The sequence below is a fragment of the Falco peregrinus genome, chromosome Z (assembly GCF_023634155.1).
Source record: "Falco peregrinus isolate bFalPer1 chromosome Z, bFalPer1.pri, whole genome shotgun sequence".
Taxonomy (NCBI): Eukaryota; Metazoa; Chordata; class Aves; order Falconiformes; family Falconidae; genus Falco; species Falco peregrinus.
In genome coordinates, this window is record NC_073739.1 from 65,323,009 (window position 1) to 65,350,021 (window position 27,013).

The window sequence follows — 27,013 nt, forward strand, 5'->3', positions numbered from 1 at the left end:
TAAAGCAATGTTACAGGAAAAAAAGTGAGCCTTGTTGATGAAGAGGCCCTTCAGCCTGGCTATAATTTAAGTTGTGTATATCCTGGGTGGGAAAGAGCACGATGCTCTTGACAAGAGCCACCAACACCAGCAGTACAAATGGCAAGCATAGAAGACAAGTTATTGCTAACAATTCTACAATGCCCCCTTGTATTGCATTCAGATTGTGTGCACTTGTATGCCAGATGATGCAAGGCTCAATCATTTTTCATCTGTCCATGATGCAGTCACTTGAGCTGTGACAGGATGCATCGTAACTTGTAAAGAAGGTTCCACTTGAGCAGCCTTGCAACAGGAAGCAACAGGAGATGGAAGACATATAGAATAGTACAGAGCTCCCAGACATCAAGCTGTCACACAGAAGGAGGAATAAGAATCAAGAGGAAGCCACTGCCTCTACCAAAGCTGTACTATACTGTAAAATAAGCAGGATCAGAGTCACACATTACGTCCTACTACTGGTTGTAATAAGTAACAGATTGGAGGAAAAACTGCATCATCTTCCTTGACTCAACTGTGAGAACACCAAGGCAACAGTGGGTACCGTCTGGCTTCAGAGGAGGTCAGGAGCTGTCTGTTGGTACCTGATGCAAAGAGGTCTGTGTCAGAATCTACAGGCTTAGATGATGGTAACTCAGGACAGCACACAGCCAGTCTGGTAATCTAGCAAAATGCAGTAGCTCAGGCTGTTCCAAGTTCACCATTTTAGCATTTGGAATTTCTTGCATCAGTTCTCAAGCTTGACTGCTTCCTGGCAGAATGGAAGGAGTTTGTTTTCCTTTGCTTCCCAAGCTGAAGCTGAAGCTCTGTAGTGCCTTGCTTGATACCACCAGAACCAGTTATCTTCTGACACCTCCTAAAGAGAACCCAAGTTCCCTCATACTGATCCAAGATCCATCAGCCTGCTGTGCAGATGCTTCTCTGGACATGAGCAATCATACCAGTTGCCAAAAATACTCCCTTCCACTTCAAAACCGTGTCTTTGACCTAGATAGGATAGGAAACTACATGAGCATTTGCCCTGCAAATCTGGAACCTCATTTCTCTATGACAATCAGGCTATTGCCAGGGGACTAAATAGCTGCATACTAAGAGGATGTTCAAGAACACACAGAATAAAGGCTGGATAGTAAGCATACTCTCAAGTATCTTTGTAGGGATTTAAGAAATGCATGCCACTGTAGGCCATGTAAGACCTCACATCTCCATCAGATGATCAGATCTGCACAAGAGACTGCAAGGGAAGCAAGCCTTGGTAGGCACTGAATTCAGTAACAGAGCAGTATACCTGCTGACCAGCTGGTCAAAGGTATGAATTTTTCTTTAGCCTGCCTGAAGGTCTTTCCTAGATAGCAACACAGTGAGATAGACCTCAGAAGTTGCTTAGCAATGTCTGAGGCAGTGCAAACCTCCAGAGACAGAAGAAAGTTTTAGGCACACACCTATGCCTCACACAGAACCAGGCTGCCCCACAAATTGCTGCCAGTGCTGGTTTATCAAATGCATTGCCAGCCACCCCCAGGGAAGGCTGAAAAGCGATCCAGGGAATGAAACAAGCCTTATTCAGCTTGCCGTAAAGCTCACTGACAATTATGAGTAACAGCACAGGGAAAGCTGACCAGCTACTCAGCACATTTATCATCCTAATGAGCCAATAATTCTTGGTGCCCAAGAGCAATAATCCTTAATCACACCAAAAGTTCCCTGCAGCTGACTAACTGCCTCAGCCACTGCCTAGCAAGCAAACAAAAAAAAATAAGGAAATACAAAGTCATCCTTAACTAAAGTCTCCTTCCAGTTTCCAGCAACGAACAGTTTAAATGTATTTACTGAAGAAGAGGTATTCTTTAGAGAAGAAACAGTAAATTTGAGGTTCCCATCATAAATAAAGCAGATTTCACCCACCCCCCCCCACCCCCCCCCCCAGGCAACTGCACAGGAAAACAAAAATCCATGTCCTTCACACTTGATAATATTTCTCAAAGACTAGGATAACAAGCAGCAAAAATCTTACTTCTGTATCTTGATTGGGTCCAATATGCACCAGTGGGCAACTTTAACTCTTTCCAGGAAAGATACCTAGCTTCTCTTACCAGTTAAAAGAGAAGGCAGCCCTGTACAAGCCAGTGAGGGAGGCCTCTGGTCATTCTAGGCGAGGTAAGGAGACCCAGCTCCCTACCACCAGCACCAGTACCCTCCATATCAGCTGCAGGTAGAGGGCACATCCCCCACAACCAACAGATCAGAACATCAGTCAGTGACTCATCACTTGTCTTCCCTTTGGAAGAAGGATGGAAAGGGGAACCAGGAACACACAGTTCTCTGCCGATAAAGACATGATGAAGATCTGAAATGGCAGTGACTGCAAAACACACAGCAGCGCCATGTCTGCATGCATTAATCGGTGATTACTGTCACTGAAGTCAAGCTCTTTCAGCCCAGCACTGTCAAACTATCTCCAGCAGACATTCTTTAACATACAAAGCTTACTACAACCTACTAAGGGAATGAGCAAGCTTGGTCCACCAATCTCTTAAGTCTTTTAAGGGAGATTTCCTTGCTGGTGTTTACTCTGCTCAAGCAGAAAAATAAGAGAGGATATATCCTGGGAATAGATCCTGGTTTACATAGGACAGAAGAGAATGACCAATGAACCACTAAAATTGTCCTGGGAAATGAACAAAGTCAAAGATGGAAAAAGTTGCATTGTTACATATGAGAGAACCAGATCTCACTCTGCTTTACGTTCCCAAGCACTGACCAAAAGGGAGGGGAACAACGCAAAAGAATGCTTTCATGTATTTTACGGAAGCAAAATATGAAAATCAACTTTGTTTCAAGTGACGTTTCCCAGGAAAATACAAAAACTCAGCTGAAAATAGAGTTCCTCAGTGAATGACTAAATAAAGTGTTTCTTAAGGTGGCCAAAAAAAAAAAAAAAAAAGAGGACCAACAAACACTACTACACTACTACTCAGTTTTGCCATAAGTAAATACAACATAAGGCAATCCGATTCCTCAGTGAAAACATCAAAGCTTCCCCATTCCCATAGTGCAGTGAAGGGCAAAGAAAGTCACAGAGCAGGCAGACAACCTTCATCTACGGGCTGTGCAGACCTCTGATGTGTCTCTAAACCAGCAGAACAGACCACAGCACAGGACTAGAGCTGAATCCACAAGCATCAGTTGGTTAAGGCTACGCATCTGCACATCAACTCACAGCATCAAACATGCCATACTTCAGAAGCACAAGCTTGGTGTAGCAGCAGTAGACAGTAATTATGTCACATAGAGCCAGGACAAACGACACAGCAGACAGACACAAGAGATGCAGGCACACACTCAGAGAAAAGAAGTTATGAAGCCTGTAAAGGCGTTCCGTTCCACAAAGCAAAACCACTACTGCTCAATTCCTGTTACCTCCTTTGCTCACAGCTCATTGTAACCAGTGCTTCTGTTCAAGTGCAGGATATAAACTACTAAAGCAAGTACTAAGTATAACTTCTACTTTCTCTAAATTTTCTCAGTTACAACCTGTACATTTCCCAAGTCTATACTCTTAGTACAACACATTTCTTCTGTAATTATTGTATCTTCCCAAAGGGTTAATTACAGAGGTGACAGCTGTTACTAACTGAATAAGGGGGGGGTGTGGGGGGTGTGTCTATGTCCCACTTTGAGAAATACCAAAGCAAAAGTTTTCACTCAGTAATAAAAAGTGTATTCACATACCACTGAGTAATTAGGATAGGCAGAAGATCGTATTGATAGGATGTGAAAACCAAAAAGAGAATACAGTAGGTCGAGGTGTCAAATTTAATCAAAAAAAAAACCAAAAAAACATACCTGCAGGAGAGGGGAAGGAGGAGGAAGGTGTGTAAGGCATGCAGGTAGGGAAGACTTCATCACTGATATGGCAGATTTCTCTTTAAAAAAAGGAATCTATCCTCTTAAATTTAGATGAGAAAATTACGTAAGTCAGTCCATGATGATAAAAGTAACTACATAAACATTTGCATGCCTGTTCCAAGACAAAAACTGACCTCTTGAATAGAAATTTCTGCTTAAACAAAAAAAAACCCTGAAACATACCACCTTAGTCCCAAATTGATATATGCCAGCTTACAAAAAATGTCTTGTCCTGAAGAAGTTAAATATGGACAAAATCTCACCTATATAAATATTTTTGCTTTACGAGTTCTAAATGGCAAATTACTTATTATAAGAAATAGTACAAATCAAAAATATCTTAAAGGGGGAATGTCTGTATATGTAAGCTGTGTTATAAATGTGACGTCACCAAGAGCAGTTGTGTGTATGAATTAATGCTATATAGTTTGTACAACCCTGTGGAAAATATTTAAAGAACTAAAATGAACCAAATAAAACTATAACTAACAAAGAATTAGTTTTCAAATGTGTGATCATAAAGAAAAAGTCTGACACAAAGTAAGCAAAACAAGTAGTTACTGCACAGATATACTTCTGCTGCTATAAAAGCAAGACCTTGTGGTTAGTGTTTTTACTTCATTTTGAAATGTAGTCACTACTGCCACAGTACATGTCATGTAAATACAAACAAAACTTACCAGATTTAAAAACAGTACCCTTGATGCTATGCACTGAGACAATACTCTAATAGTAAATCCTAAAACAAGGTGCTTATCTTCCCACAAGGCAAGCGTTCACTGTGAGAATACTGGGTCTTGCTATCCCATAAACCTTTAGTTTAAAGGTTAGTTCTAGAAATTTGGAACTGTAACATCAGGGTCTTTTGCCATTACTAACAACTACACCACAAACGGCTAAAGAGCGGCTATGTGTGCAAGTAGAACAGTACAACAGCTCAATTAAGGAAAAGTGTTTTAGTGCACTTTGTTCATCTTGGCCAACATGCTACATTGCCTGTTTTGCGTACAAAGAGGACTGACTTCCCTTATTTCCACTGTAAGAACGAAATGAATTGGCAAGCTTAACACTGTGTCAAGCTGCCCTTTTCTTCCCTTATGACCTGAACATTTTAAGAAAGAAGGTTTGCAAGACATTACACAATTCTTCGGTTTTATTATTAAATGAGAAAGTCCGATTTATGACATTGTCACATTGCTAGTCATAAATGTTTCAGTGATGAAGACAGCCAATGCCGGGTCAACCCATGTCCTCGTTCTACAATATTCATTTACGAAGGAATCGTAGTGAATATTCAACACACCCAATACAACATTCCTTCCTTCCCTCAGACAGAAGTCCCATCATTCTTCCGCTAGTGGGTATCTTACTATATAAATTCGAGATTTTTTTGTGGACTACCCATCCCCAAACTTTAATCAGATTAGAACGGGCTTCTACAGATGTCACAGAAGTCTTCACACGTCATCATCATCTGACGTATCACTGCTGCTTGTCTCAGAATCCTCATTCTCCAGAGCAGATGTGAAAGTGCTGTTTTTCCAGGGGCTAAATTTAAAGTCACAGATAAGGTCATTTTTCAAAATGATGTTTTTCCGAAGGCCATTTTTTTGTAACTGAAATGAGAAAAAGAGATACATTTAGAGAATGAAAAGCTAAACACAACAATCTGTTGCATTTCAACATTCTCTACACGTTCACCTCTGGGCTGCGTTAGATCCACAGCACTACCTGTTCATATATACACAGGAGAACTCCCAAGCACCTTCTGGGCCAGTCACCAGGCCAAGTGCCTCCAACTGAACTAAGCTCCTGCAGTCAACAAGGGCTTACTCTCTTCTCACCCACTTCCTCAGATACCTTGCCCCAGTGACCTCTCCTCCTACGTGGTCTCTCCTGCAGTGCATTCCCTTTTTCCAGCGTTGCAAACATCTGTGCTAAGGGCAGGGTCTGCCATAAAGCAGGGGCCCAGAACAGGAGAAGCAGCGGGGAGGAACGGGTATCCCTACCTGTCTACCTGATGCAGTTGGAAAGTCACAGACACTGGAGAGAAAGGAAACAACTGATTCTACAACAAGAAAGGAATTACTGCATTTCCACACATTGTGCAGAAGCCAAGCATTTAAGAGTTCAATACTCCAAATGCTCCACATGTACGGCTAGACATATGGAAATATCACATGTTCAGATTTAACACTGCACAACATCCTCCTTTACAGCTCCTCCTCACTGACTCCACCAGGGATATACAGAATTCCTAACTTAAAAAGAAGAAATATTTTTCTTTAAAAATCAAGTCTAGATTGCGTTTTCAGATTTTGTTACTAGTGAATTAAATGTGTCTCAATTTCCAGTAGAGAAAGGTCAATCATGGAGAGCCAAGGAAACTGCACAAAAAACTTACAAGAAAATTCCCCTTCCTCAAGCTAAGCTGAGGCGCTCGAAAGCCTGTGCAATTTACTACCAGCGGTGCTGAAACTACATGTAAGCACTTCCTTACCTCTCCCTTGATACTTTAAGCATAGGCCTTACCCACAGTAAGTACTGGTCCCTTATCTTTTTGAAGCAACTATTCTTCCAGAAGTACAATACTGAAATGCTACTGAAACAGCAACCTCTCTAACCATCAAAATTACTGCAAATCCTCCTCAAAGGTAAGAGTTTAGGTTAGCCAGCTACAAGTTAATAATGGAACATTAACTTCATGTTACCTGTTCACTAATGATTCGGAACTCCCTCATCTCATCCTCTGTTAAGGGAGCAAATGTTTCATCATTTTCAGTGTCTTCCTGCCAGCCCATCTCCTTCAACAGCCTTTAAATCAAAAACAACATTAAGAAACTTGCTACATCCACTCCAGACATTTCAAGCTCTGCCTATGTGTAAAAATCTGTAACAAATGGATCTATCACTCTACATTTTTGTTAAACTCTTAAACAGAAGTAGGTTAAAAGCCTTACAAAAAGATACAGAAAGCATAAAAGTTGGGAAGCTATCAGGTCTTTCACAGATGACCCCGTTTTAAAAACTGTACCTTTGTCTTAAGGTAACAGATCTGTGTCAGGTGGAAAAGCAAGAATGTATTTCCTTTGCATAACTGCTCTGGTGGAGCAGCAATTAATCCCTTGAAAACAGTATGAAGAGACAAAGACTGACACTGAAGGAATCTGCAGGTTTTCCTGGGTAACAGAGCAGCCATGAGGAATACTGGTGGAGCCTCTCCATGGGAAGCAATTCAGGACGGTCACATAGTGCTTCATTCTTCCAGCACATGCTAACGTCAGAGCCAGGACAGGCTTCTTTGCAACTGAGAACCACCCAGCGGCAGCTGCTGCTACTTCAGCACAGGCAGACTACAACTAGGAGTGAGTTTTGGGATGAGCAGAGGAAAAGGAACAAGAGAGATTCCTCTCATGACTAAGCTTGAGATATCCAGAAATGTAATACATAATGTTTTAGCTAGTGTGAAAAGTCAAGCAGTATCTGAACAGGAAGAAAGTGTTTTTATATATGAAGACACTGTGAAAACAGGGGTTATCTGAGGGTGAAGAAACCATTACTCTAAACAATGAAGACAGTAAGTTCTCTTGCTGCAAAGTTTTTGCCAGAAGGATTAGCACATTCTTCAGCCAAACCATGCACTTGTTGACCTTAGATGTTAGAGAAAATTAAAAGCTATTTCACAAATAATAAAGGTTTCTAAAGTATATGCCAGAACTGACATAAGGCATCACAGAATGGTGGATATAATAACACAGGGAAGTAAGACAAACTCATAGCTGATGTGATGGGCCAGGTATGTCATTTAGCCAGACTCAGAAGAAAATGTCCTTCAGTATAACCCTCCCCCCACAAAGAACTCTAGGTCCCAATACAATGGATGTGCATTGGGCAAACTTGCAGGTGACCAGTGACACCAATGACTGTTGTTAAACCATAATAAAAGTAGAAATTGTAGAAGGGGAGAACAGCACTACTCTGTTTACAAAAAAGTTAACAGGACAGTTACAGAAATGGAAATTACATCCTCTGTAGTATTTGGACTGAACTGGACAATGTGACAGCCAAGAACAATTAAATCCTCAGGAAGCAGCAGAAATAATATGCAAGTCATCCAAAGCTCTCTTAAAAGAGAATATGTGCATACAGAAAACTACTTGCAATGCTAAATGCAGTTCAGTGACAGTTACATTTTTGGCAACAGTAATTTGAGTTAGAAAGTTTTACTGCAAGCTAAGAATAAATGGAACAGTTACAGAGCTCTTGTCAACGTATATTAAATTTAGGGCAATAGCTAATTAATTTTTAAGTAACATTGTCTGAAGTTAGCAGGACCACTGTCCCTTTGAAGAAACACTAGGCTTCTAGAATGGTTGGAAGGATGAACTACAAAAAAAAAAAAATCAGATTAGCAAACTTGACAACAAGATAGCTGTTTGTTGGAAGCTTCCCCAGCAGAAGAGAAGCCCAAGATACACTTTGTACAAGACATGCCAATACCGTTACTAGGCATGCACAATTAGCCTGTGAGTTAAGATGGTCACTTCGAGTCCAATTTACCACAAAAAGGCTTACCATAACATCTGTCTACATACACACAGAGGTCACTAGCCAAAGGGCTAGCACACAGCCTCTCTGGGACACCACAAAGGAAAGACATTTGCCCAGAAACCCTATGAAAGCCAAAGTCATTTGAATTGAAAAGTGAGTGTTACATCTGACTCCTAGCATTGTCATCAGCAGCCTCTAGTGGCCAAAGAAAGATCGGTTATTTCCATAGCCAACGGTGGAAAAAAAGGAACAGAGCAGGGAGCATTTCACTTTTCATGTCCTCTTATCCCTCATGAGTATGAAAGTTTCATCTGCAGGTACTACAAAAGGGAAAGTTCTCTAGTCCAATGTATACATATAATCTATCACTACAAAAGAAAAAAACTCTGTCTATCACTGCAAATCTGTAGTTGCCAGAAAAAGTAAGAATCTGACAGGGCTCAGGACAAGCTCATCTCCAGACTGAGTTGTGATTTCCCAGCAGAAGCATCCTCATCTCAACCAGCTGGCTACTGCAGTTACTCCTACGAGATACCAGAATTGTTTCAATCCTTTTTTGAAGTTACTTTCTCCCTTCCGAGTGCACTCTCTTGTGACATCACTGACAGTGTCAACTAGTCAGCTACAGAAATAATTACTTTAACAATGAGGAAAAACCCACAGAAGTTTTACATAAGATGCAGCATTTAAACTATTATTAATACAAATAGCAATTACATGCACTGCTCCTCCTAGGCATGCAGACCAAAATCAGAGGGATGAAGTCACTATGTAGTCTGCTTTGCTTCTTTGTAAGAAACTACACCACATTTTTAGTAAAGCAAGCTTAAGTCAGCTTAAGCTAAATTCTACAAATTTAGTAGAAACAAAGTATATTCCATATTAAATAAGTACATAACTAAAAGTTAAATTGACAGTAGTCATTAAACATTTTATGTGTTCTCAGTTTTCAGATTCTGGCTTCTGAACTAGTAAGAAATGATGACATGCTCACTTATGAAGGAACATTATATAATATAAAGTACGTACCTATGCTCTGCCTCAAGTGAGCTTGAAAGAACATCTGCCTGAGGGAAAGTTGAAGATTGAATGATCTGTTGAGATGTAATTGAAGCATTGCCATTCTCCTGCAGAATTTCACTTTCAAAGTTTTGGTTTATATCTCTCTCATGATGAGGACTGTTGCTGTTACACGAGTTAAAGGACTCATCATCCTGTTAAAAACAATTACATATTACAAAGTTTAAAATAATTTTCATTCACAAGTAAATGTTTGCAAGTGCTGCAATTCAGTGTTTAATAGAAATTAAGCTTAAGTGGAAACACTCTACACCATCTTGGGGGTAATTCTATTCATACTTCTAGAGTCTGCAATACCTGGATACTACAGAAATCTTAACTTACGCCACCAATCAAGTAATGCAGAAAGAAACTCCCAAGACCTGCCTCAAACATTTTTCACAAAGTTTCAAACACATCTTAAAATTCAAACTTATTTAAGCTGTCTTTCATACAAACAGAAATAACAGGTTATCTGTCGAACTTAACAAACAATGTTCCTAATTAAACAGAGCCATGTGTGTCAGAAGCAGCTAGATAGCATAAAAGTTCTCAATTTAATTTAGTGTAAGGGGCAGGTCACAGCCACCATATCTCAATCAGAAAATTTATCTGCCACAGGTTCAGAAAGAGTCAATATTGCTCGTTCAATTCAAACAGCTTCCCCTACACATATGCACTCACAACAGCTTCTCAGGCTGTTGTAAACAGCAACTATAACTTACTAGCCATCAAATAAGAACTATGAAGAAAGTTTATTCAGAAAGCAGACTGTTCAGGTTCACTCAAAATACTAAAAGCTCTTTAATCCTGCAAAGCAGAGGTGGGGGTTTTTATTCTACTTATGCAGCAACCTGTAATTTTTATTTAGTAATTTAGCCAAATGGCCTCAGAAGTCTTATTAACTGTAAATACAAAGAAGAAAGTACAATCATCATCTAGTTAACACCCTTTTGACAACAAAATCCCTAAACTGGACATATAAGAGCATTATTCATAGCAGGAGGCAATCATTCTATCAGCCAGTTCTGTACTTCTAAGAAACCATTCTTCAGAGTCCAGGATCAAGACCATCACCATCATTTCCCTCTTTTTTTTTTTTTTTTAATTTTTAAAATTTCTGTCTGCTTCCAGAGATTTTAGAATGCTCATTAAGTGTTTCTTAAGAACAAGTACCCCAGTAAACACACACTCAGCTGTTAAAATCATACACCTGAAGAATGCATCTCAGATTATAAAAAAAAAATCATTAAAATATTAAATAATTTTAATAAATACAGAGCAAAATGGCTTTCTCCAAGCATGATTCAGCTGCTGATTACGATTTGCCTTGTTATTTCAGACAAGAAATCTGTGACTGCAGGCCTTAACATTCCATCAACAGGATCATGTTATAGAAGACTGATATGTAGTTATCTCCTCATCCGCTCAGTTGCACACCACGTCCTCTACTGACGATCATTAAAATGAAATGTTGGAAGCAGGACAACTGTTAGTTACATGATTTGTTTAACATCTTTTCACACCTGTTAGTGAAATAGCAGTGGCAGGGAAAAGGAAGCATGCACCTGCCAACAACTACTGCAGGCTACATGTTACATACTCCTGTCCAAGGACAGTAAAACTTCCACCACTAAAAGCCTTTTTTCTTTTTCAATACACTTCCTTCTGAAACTCAGCTATGTACAATGAGACAACCAAACGCATTTGACATATATATAATGAAGACGATATTAACTCCAGACAATTTCAGGTACAGAAATTCCCACCAAGTTCATACACTATTTCAGAATTCTGAAGCAAGACAGTGTTTTCTACTATCTTTTTTAATCTTAAACCAGTATCTTTGTGTATTTCTTATACATACATGAACGTTACCCCCAACACCCATCTCAGGGTGCTAAGCCAAAGAATACCCAACGGAAAGATTTCACCTTTTTTAACTCACACATGCAGTGAGGTTGTATAGTCCCATTACAGCAAATTTTGTTTTGCCTGAAATAGGAACAGAGTCAGAACACTCAGTATTACATTTATGAGCAATGCACACTGGCACTGTTTCTTTTTTCATGTCTCTGAATAAATCTTTCTCAAAACCACTCATTTATCTGGCTGATTTGTAACTAACAACGTTGTTTTGTTAGAACACTTTAAACCACTTGTTTACAGCAAACAGGCTTGTAATCATCTCATCCTGAATAATACAATACTTACCTTCACTTGGACTATCCACGATAATTATGCTTATGGCTTGTTGGTGGCTGGTAGCACTTACACAAATATTCTCTGGTGCCAGCCAAGCACTGCATAAATTGATCCAGACTGAAACCCGACATGTATTATGTATAGGCAGTACAGGCTTCCAAGTTCTCAGTTAGGAAGAAAAAACGAGTTCTCTATATATGCACAGATTTAACTATTGCTCCTATTAACCAAGAATAGAGAACTGTTTGCTGTCTAAACACTCTAATTAGAAAGGAAATGGTTTCATTGTTTTGTAGGATAACGAATAGCCAAGGTAAGAAACACTGCCCTCCACAAGTCTATGGGGCCAGGTGGGATCCACACAATGGTACTGAAGGAGCTGGCAGAAGTGCTCCCTGAGCAACTTCCCATCATTTACCAACAGTCCTGGCTAACCAGGGCGATCCCAGTGGACTGGAGGTCAGCCAGTGTGACACCCACCTACAAGAAGGGCGGGAAGGAGGATCTGCGGAACTACAGGCCTGTCAGCCTGACCTCAGTGCTGGGGAAGGTCATGGAGCAGATCATCCTGAGTGCCATCACGTGGCATGTGCAGGACAGCCAGGGGATCAGGCCCAGCCAGCATGGGTTTGTGAAAAGCAGGTCCTGCTGGACCAACCTGATCCCCTTCTTTAACAAGGTGACCTGCCTAGTGGATGAGGGAAAGGCTGTGGATGTTGTCTGCCTGGACCTTAGTAAAGCCTTTGACACTGTTTCTCACAGCATTTTCCTGGAGAAACTGTTTGCTCGTGGCTTGGATGGGCTGTACACTTTGCTGGGTAACAAACTGGTTGGAAGACCAAGCTCAAAGATTTGTGGTGAACTGAATTAAATCCAGTTGGCTGCCAGTCATAAGCAGTGTTCCCCAGGGCCAGTTCTGTTCGATATCTTCATCAGTGATCTGGATGGGGGGACTGACTGCACCTTCAGTAAGTTTGCAGCTGACACCATGTTGGGGGAACAGTGTTGATCTGCTGGAGGGGAGGAAGGCTCTGTGGGGGGATCTGGATGGGCTGGATTGATGGGCCATGGACAACTGTATGAGGTTCAACAGGCTCAGTGCTGGGTCCTGCGCTTGGGTCACAACAACCGCACACAATACTACAGGCTTGGGGCAGAGCGTCTGGAAAGCTGCTCAACAGAAAAAGAGCTGGGGGTGCCGGTCGACAGCTGGCTGAATCTCAGCCAGCAGTGTGCTCAGGTGGCCAAGAAGGACAACAGCATCCTGGCTTGTATCAGAAATAAGTGTGGCCAGCAGGGCTGGGGAAGTGATTATCCCCCTGTACTGGGCAGTGATGGGGCTGCACCTCAAATGCTGTGTTCAGTTTTGGGCTCCTCACTCAAGAAAGACATTGAGGTGCTGAGTGCATCCAAAGAAAGGCAACAAAGCTGGTTAAAGAGTCTAGAGAAGAAGTCTTAAGAGGAGTGGCCAAGGGAACTGGAGTTGCTTGGCCTAGAAAGAAGGAAGCTGAGGGGAGAGATCTTACCACTCTCTACAACTACCTGACAGGAGGTTATAGCAAGGCGGGTGTTGGTCTCTTCTCCCAATTAACAAGCAATAGAACAAGAGGGAATGGCCTCCACTTGCACCAGGGGAGGTTTAGATTGGGTATTAGGAAAAAATTCTTCACCAAAAGGGCTGTCAAGCTCTGGAAGAGGCTGCCCCAGGGAAGCAGCTGAGTCACCATCCCTGGAGGTATTTAAAAGACTTGTAGATGTGGCAGTTGGGGACATGGGGTGGACTTGGCAGTGTTAGGCTTACAGTTGGACTTGATGACCTTAAAGGTCTTTTCCAGCCTAAGCAATTCTACAATTCTATGATTAGGTTAGTGTACTAAGCTTAATTTATTCTTTTTATTGTTGCTAAAGTGGACCTGAGTTATTAACATGTATGAACAGATAACTGCAGAGAGAAAATAAACTATTAAGAAGCACTAGAGGAAGAGTAGTACTTGGAACAACTTTCTAAAATTCATCAAAATGTAACTCCTTTCCTTCATTTAGAGATCCAACACCATGACTTAACAGCTGTTAAGAGAAAAATAGTTTTTAGTCCATCTGAAAACTACTACTGCTGGATCTACAATGGGTATGAACAAAACTACCTTCTCTTGCCCAGCATGACTCTCATCTTCATGTTTCTCTTCCACTCTATCTTGTTTCAATGCTTTCAAAAATTCACTCTTCTTATCAACCCGCATTCTTGTCAATTTTGTTAAACGAGGCTGACCAACTTTGTCAACAGGGGATGAAGAATTTGACCGAATACACTAATGTAGGGAGTCAGAAAGAGAAAGAATATTAGAAGTTTCATCCAATGTTTTCTGAATGAATAAAGACAAAAAGACTCCCTGGCACCTGTAGTTTAAGAAACCTGTAGTTTCACATACATCCACAGTTAAAAACAGAGGTAAGATACTTGTATTTCAACATACGTAGTTCTCACGTGTAAACCCAGAGATGCAGGTTTATGGAGCACTGCTAATGAACAATGGACCTTCTTAAGTGTATTATACAATTAGCACTTTTGAAGTTTAAACCTATCAGGTTATACTTCCTAATGCACCATTTTTACTTCAAATCAAACCTACAAAGCAAATTGTGCAGTACTTAAAGGCCAGCGACGGGCCTTCCATACTTCCCACACCTTAACTTCAAAAAAACCCTTAAGTAATATAATTCCGCATAACACTTACTGATTCCCTTATCTAACCAAATTAAACGTTTTATAGATTTGATAAAAACTGCAGGCACTGCTTTACCTCTTTCACTGAATTTTGTGATACAGTAAATGCCTTGGCAATTGATGTGAAAGGACTGAAACTGCCAACACCGGATGCAGACTCATGAGGAAACGGATTCCCAAGTTTATTTTCTTTTGCTTGGCTTTTCCACTGTGTAGGCTAAACAAAAATTTAAACACAAATTTAAGAGTCAATAACTACAATAGGATTATTTTTAGGAATCTTCAGAAAAATGATTAAGCAAAAGCAGATCTTAACTATAACCATAATTTAGTACAAACACCTGCTTTCTTGTGTAAAAGAGACTGTTTATGAGCAAATCATCCGCTCACAAATACTGCTTACACTTTTTATATAAAGACTAAAATTGCAAAACAATTCAGATCCTCATATTTGAGGTATGAAGAATCAAAATAGAAGTCTTCAGCAGCTGAAAGTATTGTTTTTCATTTAGAATGTTAGAGGGGTAAGAATTACTCCAACGTGCTCTTGAGAACACAGAAAAATTCCTGAAACAAGTATCAAGAGAAGGAAAGCTGCATTTTGCAAGGGACCAGAATGACACTAATAGCTTGAAACTCAATCTCTATCGACAATTGTGATAAATTCTGAAGGTATTTTTATGCTGACTGTATCTCTCCACTACGTATTTTTCTGTTAAAATTATATACACAAAAGGCACTGCTATTATTTAACTTATTTAACTGCATAAGTTAAAAACATCCTTTTCATTCTCGTTTGTACAGATCTTCCCCTTCTCAAAAAAGGTAAATGAGAAACAGAGAGTGTAGTTTAAAAAGAAAACTGAGAAAAATGGCTTCCATTCACCTTTGGGGTGTGCTGCACTTAGCAAGAGCTGAAAGCATAATACTCTAGGAACAGTACTCTTGGGGTGAAATAAACACATTCAGAATTACAGCAAGACTTTTTTCAGCATGTTGTTCATGCCACCGGTATCCAAGACTCACCTTTGCAGGTGGAGTGACAGGTTTAGGGACTAATCCTTTATAAATACTTGTGCCAGTTCCATCCCTTACTGACTGTGAATGAAGACTTCCTACTACTGGGAATCCAGATATCTGCAGTTCTTTTGTATTGCCCTTTTTAATGACCAGCATTCTCGGAGATCTAGACTTAGGATTCAAAGGGTACTCTGGAAAAAAAAAAAGAAGTGTGTGTGCATATATATATATATTTATTTATATGTGTGTGTATGCATGCATGCGTCTACAATCTTAACTTTCTCGTTCATAAGGTACTGGATAGCTAAATGGTTCAGAGCAAACAGGCATAAATCAGGAACTTAGTCCAGCATTAGTTCCACAAATGTTCACTGTACAAACCTGGATAAATACAGGTTCTGTTCCATTTTCTACAACAACCATTTGTAAAATATTTCACTTGTCAATGCAGGATTTTTACTTCCTGGAAAGTAAAGATTTTCTTTCAAGAAGCCACCTACAGAGTTGTTGTTTGCAAATCTAAAATCCAAATATTGTTAGCTGCTGATAGTTACATAATCTTCAAAAGAGATTATGCTTTTCATATTTCCCTTTAAGGTTACTAAAATAATTTATTATATATTTATTAACAGCTCAGTTTAGAGCCAAATGCTCCACACTGAGGCTTTACAAACATGAGACAACAGATGTGCACCACTCTAGACCACAGCAACGACCAGTTTATCTCCATGCCTCAGATGGGCATAACAGAACAACTGAAGCTTACAACATGCCCATGTTGAAGAGGGCACTAATTAAGGGATATACAATCAGCTGTCCTACTGAGTCACTGACATTTAACATTTTAAAGAACACCTACTAAAAAGTTCTAAAATTTTCAAAAAGTAAAACAAATACTTTCATTACTTTTTTGTACACACATTTCAATGTTGCATTAGCAGCCTTTTCCCAGATTACCTCCTCTCCCTCCAAGTAATTCTACTTCACAGGCAGTCACTATAGCCTAAGTTTAAAAAAACCTGTCTTAAAAGCATAAGTGACTTAAGCTTTGTTTAGCAGGTAAATGTTACAAAACCGTTGTGATAACTGCTTATGTAACTCTCATTACACTTTATGAAAAGACTTTTCATAGTATTAACATGCTCCCATCATATATACACAAGGTAAAATGGAATCTAACAGAAGCACACATTTTTAACAGGCATTAGAAGGGGATGGTAGCATTCCTCCTGTCCTGAATATTGTTTCCTTTAAAAGGGAATAATAATTGCCTTAATTTCAGTTTTTCAATTACAAAATGAGGTTTCCAGAAGCAGAGCTGTAATAAAGTAAGATACCAAGCTGTAAACTGTAACAAGTCATTGCACTGTAACTTACAGGTTGGATTAGATGACCTTTAAAAGTCCCTTCCAAGCCATTCTATGATTTTAGGTAACTAACAGAACTGTTTCTTCCTTTGCTTGTGAAGAGTGATATCCAAAAAGCTTGGAAAGCTTACCCTCCTTGAGATCAAACTGAGCCACATCACGCAGCTGGCCACAGCCAGAGTGCTGCAAAAAAACACTCAAATTGCTATGTAATTTTTCCCAACTTGGTTAGGATAGAAATCAGTTATTGTTCTATTAAAAGATAACTATTTCCTGACTTTCACATGAAAGCTAAACACACAAAACCAGAAAGCAGTCCAACTGTTTATGTTCTTGCAAAAGTTCTTAGCAATTAGATATTTATATGGATAGGTTAACTGACATATAGTGCTAAGAGCACAAAACACACTGGGGAAGTATGAGAAAAAGAATCAGCAAATTACCATTTTAAATCTCAGTATTAGCACCAGTTTAAGTAGTAGCTTTTAAGTTTAAAGTTATTTCTTGATAAAGAGAAAGGTTCTTATTTTGAGTGAGTTTCTCATTTAAAACCTGTGCAGTCTAAAGCTGCCACTTTCTTCAGGGTAACCAACTGACTACATAAAGCCCACAGAATCATAAAGTGGTAGCCAAACTTAATCAAGCAGAGATGAGAAAACAATCCCAAACTACAGTTCAGTTCAAGGCCTACACTCAGGACTGGATTTGTTACAAGTAATTTGTAAACACAGCCAACAGCTTAAGACACTTCCTTTCAGGAAGGGACCTTACATCTCTGCAAGCTAACCTGCTCTTCCCAGCCCTCCTAGGTTTCTTTCCAAGCTCTTCCAACAGCTCTAATCAGTCAGAAGGCATTTTCTAATGAAGTCATCAGCTAGCAATCACATCACTAGTTTAGGTTACTCACCTTCATTGCATCTGAAGATAAATTCTCAATATCTTTATAAACGGGATGCATACTTGTTCTGGGAAAGAATCCTAGTTGTGGCTGCATCTACCGACCAACAGAATGATACTCAAATAGAAGTGTTACCCCTCTAACAGAAAAGATATTTATATTGTAGTAATACTGAAGTTTCCTCAATTTCAATCTATGCCTTTGTAATTTAAATCTACACCTTTCTAATTCTAAAAAAAATAATCTGTATTTCAAATAAAACAGCTTCAGATCTCTGCTACGCTTTTACATTTAAAAACATAAAAAATACTCACCCCACACACCTGCAGCTAAAGATTTATTCTGGTTTGGTTCCCTCTCATATTCAGGGTTCAAAGATGGCTGAAAGAAAGTTTTATCATTTTTTTTTTAAAGTCTTGAATTCTGGGACCAATGAAATAAAGAATCACAATAATATTGGCAGTATGACCTCTGCTGTCAAAGATTTTTAAATGGAGACAGACTGGACACTTCCCCCTGTAACTCAAATAGGTCAATGCTCACTTGTTTTTTTTCTCCAACAAAACACATCAGGTAGCAATCAATCCCATTACACAAACTGTCCAGAGAAAACAAAGAACACTGATGTATGGTTCTTCAAAGAGGAAGCTCACCCTTCCTCATACATCCTACGATTCTAGGTTGAAGCATGGGATCTCAAATGGGTCACTAATGGAAAGATCACTTTGACAGTACTTCAGATTTCCAGTAAGGTAACTGTAGAATTTACTACATACACATACCCCAGTAAGCTGGAATCAGGCTGTAGTTATACCTAAACACTTAAGTGACAATAATAAATATGTAATGATAAAAACCGGATATAAAAGGAGAAACAATTAGTGGACAAATGACTAACACCCTCTCATCTATGGGAAGGGTGATTGCTTATATGATGATCTGCAACTGCTGAAATCTCATGAAGTAGCTTGTAATGGACAAAATGGCACTAGCAGAAACAATGAAACCTTGTTTATTATAATTACAATTAACTTACAAAATCCTCAGCCTCAAATTGTTTGGGTACTACTTTGTCTTCCTTTTTCCCAGTTTCAGTATCAGGTACATTGTCTTCATGCCATCCCTGGCCTTTTCCACAGTGGAAAGTCCTGGTACGAGCACGGGAACCTCCACTATGGTATCCTCCACGATGGTTTGTATTTTCTGAACCATTTCTGCCTTGTACACGCCAACCATTCCTCTCTCTTCTCCCAAAATGCCCTTAGAATTTTAAATTTTAAAGAAATGTAACAACAAACAATTTTAAAATAATACTCTACTTTTGCAAAATTGTTAGAGAAGTTAAGCCAGGAGCTCTATACTCTGGCATGTGATAGAATAGTAAATTAAGTTTTCATTCACTTAAGCAGCAGGGAAGAATCTTACAAAACAATGCGAGAGCAAGAGAACAGTAGTCCAACATTAGGACAAGTCAATCTCCTATTCTGTCTGCTCATTTAGATGTTGGGTGCTAGAATATTCACTCAACACTCTTAAGAGAAAGTAAGACACCAGGAACCACACTACTTTAACCAACTTCGTACTCACACCCTGTCCCATATCTGTCTTTCCACTACCTCTATTTTACTACAGAATAAGAATGTAGCATAGGAGTTACCACCTTCAGACTTTTTTTCCTAGATTGAGTGCTACAAAGTAATGATGTGAACTTATTCTAAATGTTCCATGAAAGCTAAATTTTACCTCCATTAGACCGTCCAATGTTAGGATCAAACCCATCCGAAGAGCTGTGTCTTCTGCAATTTGCTTCATAACGATTCTCTGTCCATGAAAAATTTTCATAATGTTTCTCAAGGTTCAGTGATGACTGTAAAGGAGCACAAGTGGTAGACCTGAGATATCTGATTAATAACAGAACTGAATTATCAGAACTGTAACATGCATATTATTCATGGTATATACAATCCATTTTTAATAAGACTTGGAATGACAAATGCAGCAGTCCTCAGCTACACGTATGTTCAGAGCTATGTCACCATCTCCCATGCTAGCAAAGTGGAAGCTGTACCTGCTGCTCCGGGACACGGAAACAGGGCTGAGGACCATGTTTGTTACACAAGGTAAAAAGCCCAAGTGTCTACATTTTGTTTTGGCAGCTGAACAGAGCACAGGTGACCTGTGTTGCAGCAGAGGAAAAATAAAAAAGGTCAGAAAGGACAGGAGATCAGTCTGGAAGGCAGAAAAGAAGCCCAGGATCTTAATTTGTGTGGTCAGAAACTACACATGCACATTCCACATCAAGCAAGAAGTCACTTCCAGAGGCAGCTGTACCCGAAAAAGGCCCAATGTATTAGTCTTGTCATAACCTAATAAGGCAAATGCAACTAGTTATGAAATACAAATAAAGCCTAGAGTAAAAAGTGTATATACTCAAATATACTTCAAATTACCAGCTTATAAATAGGCACTGTAGAAATTTTAAAGAAATAAATCTTTAATATATCAGTAGAAAGTACTTGATAAACTAAAAACTTATACTTAGAATAGCACTCAAATCAAAATACATGCTGACTAAAACTCATAATTAAACCAAAAAGGATCACGTCTTACAGTAGCTGTCTTCCCTATCATCTGTACCTGGCTTTACTATTTTAACACTATAACATTTCTTTTGCTGTTACCTCTTAAAAATTCAAAAATAAATTCTTTCTGCAAAAGCAGGGCTTAGCCTTACTGTTGTTCACACCACACATGTCCCAGTGAGTGACAGCAGAAGGCTGTGTCACCCAGCACCTCCCTGCCACACAACCACCCTTTGATGCAAACAAAGCCCCCTTCCCTCCCAGCACACTTACTGTGCACATATATGTCCACTGTACTGCACATGTACAAGAGATCCAACATGTCCCGGGGTCAAAAGAGCTTCAAATGCGTAAGTGCACAGCAGTGTGGAAATGTACTGTATCAGCAAACTGAGCTTAATAATTCTAGGGAGTATCAACTTTACTGCTCCCAAGTATCAGCTTTGCTGCCTGAAGCTCCCTCCTCTCCAGACTGACTAACATTCAGGAAAAGAAGTACATCAGTAATGTTGTATGTCTGAAAATGGAAGCCCCAAGTTTACTTCAACAGTTATTAGTCATCAACATCTAATCAAGCTGTATTAAAGTACTTCAATGATCAAAATGAGTAGAAAAAAAAAAATCATAGTCAGGTTTAACTACTTTGGAAAACATGTTGAAGAAAACTATTTCCTTCTTCTCACCTCCCCTACACCCCAGTAAGAGAAAAATCACAAACAAAAAACCATTATACCCAGGTTCTATTGACATGCCCCAGCAGAGCTCAAGGCCCTGTTCAAAATTAACTGCTCAAAAATCAAACTCAAGTAAGCAACAGATATGTTTAAAATACAAAGCATGTATTTCCAAACTGTACAGATGTTAAAGGAAAAATTCACACAGACGTGGGGTACCACTAGGCTTGCTTTAATCACAACTCACAGTTGGGCCACCACGTCAGTAAGTGGCAAAGAACAAAGGGATCAGCACAGCTTATATACACTTATCAAATGTCGGAAGTTTTTAGAAGTTTCATTCAGTTTTGTCAGTTCTGTGAATCCATCACCTGACTGTCCCAGTGGATTCATCTATTTGGTTCCAGTCTCTGCCTCAGTTCCAAGCTCCTCCTCAGATCAGGATCTTCTTTCTGCTGCTTTAACTTACACAATCCTTCAAGTACACTTAATCTTCGAACAAGAATTCCTAGTCACATATACCGATTTTTTCTAGAAACACCTGCATTTGAGAGCACCCGTGTATACAATTGATCATCTATTGTTTCTCTATTCTCCTACTAATTAACTTGACTAAGTTTTAAACCAGCCTTGGATTAGGGCTATACAAGGGACAAGGCCTGGTTCTGCCATTTAGCGGCTTCAGCACTTTAAATCTCTTAATTCAAAATACATTTTCTTTAACAACAGAAGTCAAATGAAAAAGGACTGCCCTCTCAATTTAAGCCCTGGGAAGTTAGTTACTTCCTTGACAAACTCTGAGAGAGAGAGAAAAAATAGAAAACCACAAGAAACTATCAAAAGATCTATGTAGCTCAAAAATTAAATACTGAGATTCGTTAAGTAAAAAAATAAATCCTTATAAACACATTCTGAATAAACTGCCACAAATTTCAGAAAGCTCCACATCTGTTGATCATGGATGATATTTTAGAAGATAGTTTCATGTGTTCATTTAGATGTAACAACCTTCTCCTTCTAATACTGCCTTTGGAGTTTAACTTCTATTTTTGTATGAACTTTGAAGAATAATCTTATTTTCACCAAGTATAACTGACAGCATTTTATATATTGTGCTTCAGTTGTACACAATACCATGAACCTGAAGTCCCTAGACTGTGTCCAAAGATCATGCGGTTTGCATTTTCCCCATGTGTTGGAGGTATCAATCAAGTCTCTTGTGGCAGAGATGACAGTAAACTTTGTAATCAACACAAAATCTACTGGTGATTTCTGGAAGCTGAGAAGTTATCTGACTAGATTCAGCCAGCTAAAAGAGAAAGCAAGCAACACAGATTTTTGACACATAAAACTTACTGCCTAACATGAAGCAAATCTAAGAATGCAAAAAGTGAGTTTACCAGTCTGTCTGCAATCTCCCTGTACACATTTTACAGCAATCCTTTCTGAAAAGTTTTGTCCATACTCCAAGATGGCTTCAGTATTCACACCTTCCCATTTCAGTCTGCCCAACTGCAATACAGCACTGACATAGTAGTTCCAAACCTGAACAAAACTGACTGAGCAATGGATACCCAGCTATTTAGGTGGACTTTGCTATTTAGGTGACAGGGAGATGACATAAAAGCTTATACTTAAGAGGAAATGATCAGCAATAGGTGAGATGGATTTCAGTCAAACTGTAATCTGTATCAACCACATTAAGAAAATTCAATCACAATCCCAGCTTCCTTAATTCATTTTAAACTCATAATGAAGGCAAACTTAATCCAGCAACGGCTCTGATCATATGGCCAGACACATGCTTCTTTTCCATGAACTCAGCTGCTCAAGGAAAAAGCTCCACTGGAGGTATGAGCTTAACAACCACAGTACAACTACTTTAAATCACCACAACAAGACTTGCTAGACATCATCTGTTATCACCCTATTCATGAAGATATTTGCATTCTTACTATGAGATCATGACATTTAGACTTCTCTAATAGTGAGAGCGCCTGTTGAAAAGGAAAACAAAGAACACACCTTTGTTGATGATGGTGGAGTAGGAAAATTAAGCCAGGCTGGAGCAAAGTCATGCTGCGCCATTTAGGTCCAGTCTCTCCGAATCAATGAAACAAGGCTTCAGCACCTCATGGCCAGTGCCTGTAATTGGAAAAACAAGAAAAAGGTACTTCTCAGATACTTATATTTCAAGAGGCCTACACTCATGGTGTTTTGATCATTATTTCCCTTCCGGTTTCTGGTATTATTTTCTCACGCAGATCTGGTTTAGAATACAATTGTCCACATCTCATTTACAGCATCACATTTGTGATTTTATTAGCGAAATGTCACACTACACGATACCTGCAGTATGTTTGAGAAGACACAACTGTAACGTTGCTTCCTTTATTTCCTCTTACAAATGGGGTGAAGCATGTGCAAGGTCTGATCCAGAAAGCTGTAGCAAAATTTGCTTGTTGAAATACTTTCTAGTACTATATAGAATGGATTTCAGGGGCTATTTCATTAGCTTCCTAGAAGCAGCCTTTTTTATTATTTTATTTATTATTTTAATTAATCCCTAAAACTTAAGTCTCAGAGGCCATATTAAGGTTCCCTATGAAAAAAACCCTAGATGCTCAGGGCCACCACAAATTCCACGTTGTCTCCAGACTTAATGGAAACAGAGCCTACATGTCCAGAAACAGTGTCAAAATCCAGTAACAGTCTCTCATTTGAAAATGGGCAAAAGAAAGTAATGGCTTAAGAATAAAACCCAAGAATACTTTTTCCTACCCCACGCTCTCCCCACAGGTAGAAAAATATCTCTCAATGAGCAACAGAATGCAAGATAATGTGAACTGTATTACCTGAAGCTAAACTATAGCACAGAAAGGAAAGAAATGGATGAAACAGTGCCTGAATTATATGGGTGTCTGAATCATGCTCTGCAGCTAGACACTGTAACATTGTCAATGATTCAAAAATATTTTAAGTATTATGTGCACACTATCAGAAATTCAGCTAGTGAAAACATAATAAACACCCACATGCATTTCATAGGGAAACCCAAATAAACATGTATTCCACACCGCTGCACAATGGAGTGCAGATCTCTTAGGCAATGAGCATAGAATTAGTTCACTTTAAGGCTGCTGTAATATGAGTATTATCATGAGCTGTGGAATCTGAACCTGGTAACTGATAATTACTGTTGTATTCTGGCCTGAACCAGGCAATTGCAGAATTCCAGGGACAGACAAGAATGTTCCAGCATCTAAAAGGAAGTCTTAATGGATTTGTAAGCATTAAAATGCCCTTAGTTAAGCTGCTGGTTCTCTTTTATGCTGCAAGCTCATACTTAGGTTTTTAGGTACCTCTGATACCAGAGATAAACTGTAAGGTAAGATGCACAAAATCTACTATCACTAAATAGAGTCAAGTTTTTAAAGCTTTGTCTCACCCAAATAACTTGTATAAATTACTCTGTTGAAGCTATCCAAAACTCTTTTCTAAATTAACCTATAAAAAATTTCCAAAGAAATTTTCTAAATAATCCAATTATGTCAAACTAGTAAAACACAAATGAAGGAAGTTCTAGAGTCACAGAACCATCACATAAATGGCTTCTTCCACCAGGAACCAGGTTAGCTTTACTGCTTAATCATGTTCAGCAATGATAGAGAAACAGAAGAGAATGTATGTTTACAGATGAACCAATACAAGAGATGTTATATTAAGAAACAGCAAGCTAAATGTTAAGCAAACTGCAGCAAGAAAAAAACTTTTCTCCTTCCTTGAGATACAATTCTCATTTCCAAGCAGGAGAATCAAGACAGGTATCAATACTGGAAGATCAGCACAACAGCAACAACAAAATCTTCAGACCAAGGCACTTACAGTCTGGAAAACAAAGGGAGAGGTTTACAGCTAGTAGGAACGTAACAAAGGACCCAAGAAGTATTACCAAGTTACTGGTGAATCAGCTATTAGGTACAGGACAACAAAGGCATTGACAATGTGATGTTTTAAAAAATTCTTACTGTTTTTAGAAAACTAGTCAGGCTTCCTAACACTACCTTTAACCAACTGCCATGAAAGAGCTGATTCTTAACTAACATCCTACCTTCTACTTTTTGCACATAAATCAAGGGCTTAAGCAAGATTTGGTGATCAAGTATCCAAGCACTGGAAATGCGTTTTTTACAGAGCTTTGTCCACAACTTGCTGATAATGGGTGTGTATTTCTTCCAGCAAAACTTATTCTAGAACCATATAAAAGTCTTCCTCATCTTCTCAATTCCTCAACTAAAAGCTCTAGAAAGGCTTTTTGCTCTGTCAGATGAGCCATTCCCTTTCCTACAAAGCAGTACAGTGAAGTGATAGAGGCCTGGGCCAAAACTACACAATATTCAGAGCGCAAAGTCAGCAGCGGAATATCTGTAGATTTCAATACGCCCATAAAAGGAAAACTCTTATAGGCCTAATTCTTCCAGCTAGTTTTGATAAAAGAACAACAGTAACAGAGATGCACTAGTTGCAGCCAGGATAGAGCAAATTTTTTCTCCCCAGCGGCTGGTACAGTGCTGTGTTCTGGATTTAGTGAGAACAATGTTGATAGCACACTGATGTTGCAGTGGTTACCCTAACTCAAGGACTTTTCAAATTTCCCATGTACTGCCAGTGCACAGGAAGCTGGGAGGGAGCAGAGCCAGGACAGCTGACCTGAACTGGCCAAAGGGACATTCCATACCACAGAACGTCATGCTCGGTATATGAACAGTGGTGGGGGAGCTGGCAGGAGGGGCCGATCGCTGCTTGCGGGGGGACTGGCTGGGCATCGGTCAGTGGGTACCCAGCAATTGTACTGTGCATCACTTGTTTTTCTGGAGTTTTATTCTTCTCTTCTTTGTTACCTCCCTTTTCATTACAATTAGTAGCAGCAGTAGATTTTACTTAAGAACAGTTCAATAACTGAAATAATCTCAACCAATGGGTTTTACCCGTTTCCAGTTCTCCTCCCCATCCTACCAGGGGGAGGGGGGCAAGTGAGCACACAGCTGAATGGTACTTAGCTGCTGGCTGGGGTTAAACCATGACATAAGCCAAAGAGGTAACACTGATCAGCAATCTGATTTAGAAGAATACCTCTGCCTTTCAGAAATACAGTATTTTAATAGAATGAAAGTCAGTTGTATGTGCTCATACAAGCACGCACATGAAACAGCTTTAATTATACTAGGAGACACGAAGAATCCATTCATCTGTTAGCAAGCCTTCTCTTATGTACACACCACACAACGGATCAACTGCTGTTCATTAATACTGAGAAAACAGCTGCTGTACTCCCAGAGTTAGTATGGCTATCAGAGGTAAGCTTACTGAGGTAAACACCACAGATCCAAACACTATTCCACCACTTTCAGAAGCTTTCTTCATAACAAAAGAATAGGCCCAAAACTTATCACTTAATGTTTTAGGTCACCATTTCCCAGCAGCGCAAACTCAAAATGTATCTGCCATTCTTTAACCAGTGCCATAAAAGCTAACTCAGCTCAGGCAGTCTACTACTGAAGCAGAGCTGAACAATTCTAGACAGGTGAGAAAAAGACACTGAAATACTGCTATCCTATACTATTAACAAAAAAATAATTTAAATTTCTTTAATCAGACTGGTCAAAACACTAAGTCTCCTCTCAGCAACTGCCTCTGGTATCTGACTCAAGCACTGTGGGGTGACATCAGAAAAGAAAGTTTTCCATAGCCCATAAATTTAGACAAAATTTATGGGTTTTGGTGTTGAGGATAGTAGAATAATTTAGAGCAAAGAAAAAATGTTGTTATTAAATGTTACTTCTTGTGGGGGATCTGAGAGAAGTCTGTAAAGCATTTTGTTTCAGGTAACACGCAACAATTATTCCAATATTCAATAAGATAAAATTTAATTCTGTAGTTTTGTGAAGTACGGTCTTCAATAATAAGGCAGTGGCTACCAAGGA

The 27,013-nt window shown here is 39.2% G+C and overlaps 1 protein-coding gene across 4 annotated transcripts in view; it reads right to left on the bottom strand.

The window, feature by feature from the left end:
• Positions 1-5,083: 5,083 nt before the first annotated feature.
• GPBP1 (GC-rich promoter binding protein 1) overlaps positions 5,084-27,013 on the bottom strand; it is a 35,020-nt gene continuing 13,090 nt past the window's right edge. For 2 of the 4 annotated variants that reach the window (XM_055791029.1, XM_005241981.4), the window contains 10 exons: positions 23,055-23,174; positions 19,517-19,640; positions 18,810-19,033; positions 18,088-18,154; positions 15,515-15,699; positions 14,565-14,705; positions 13,908-14,072; positions 9,529-9,713; positions 6,660-6,762; positions 5,084-5,564 (listed from right to left, as the gene is read on the bottom strand). In XM_055791029.1, the coding sequence (XP_055647004.1) occupies positions 5,406-5,564; positions 6,660-6,762; positions 9,529-9,713; positions 13,908-14,072; positions 14,565-14,705; positions 15,515-15,699; positions 18,088-18,154; positions 18,810-19,033; positions 19,517-19,640; positions 23,055-23,117 (1,416 nt within the window). In that variant the 5' untranslated portion in view covers positions 23,118-23,174 and the 3' untranslated portion in view covers positions 5,084-5,405. Of the gene's footprint in view, positions 5,565-6,659; positions 6,763-9,528; positions 9,714-13,907; positions 14,073-14,564; positions 14,706-15,514; positions 15,700-16,885; positions 17,059-18,087; positions 18,155-18,809; positions 19,034-19,516; positions 19,641-23,054; positions 23,175-27,013 lie in introns of those variants that run through there. The other 2 variants (XM_013302888.3, XM_013302887.3) reach the window with 2 other exon arrangements.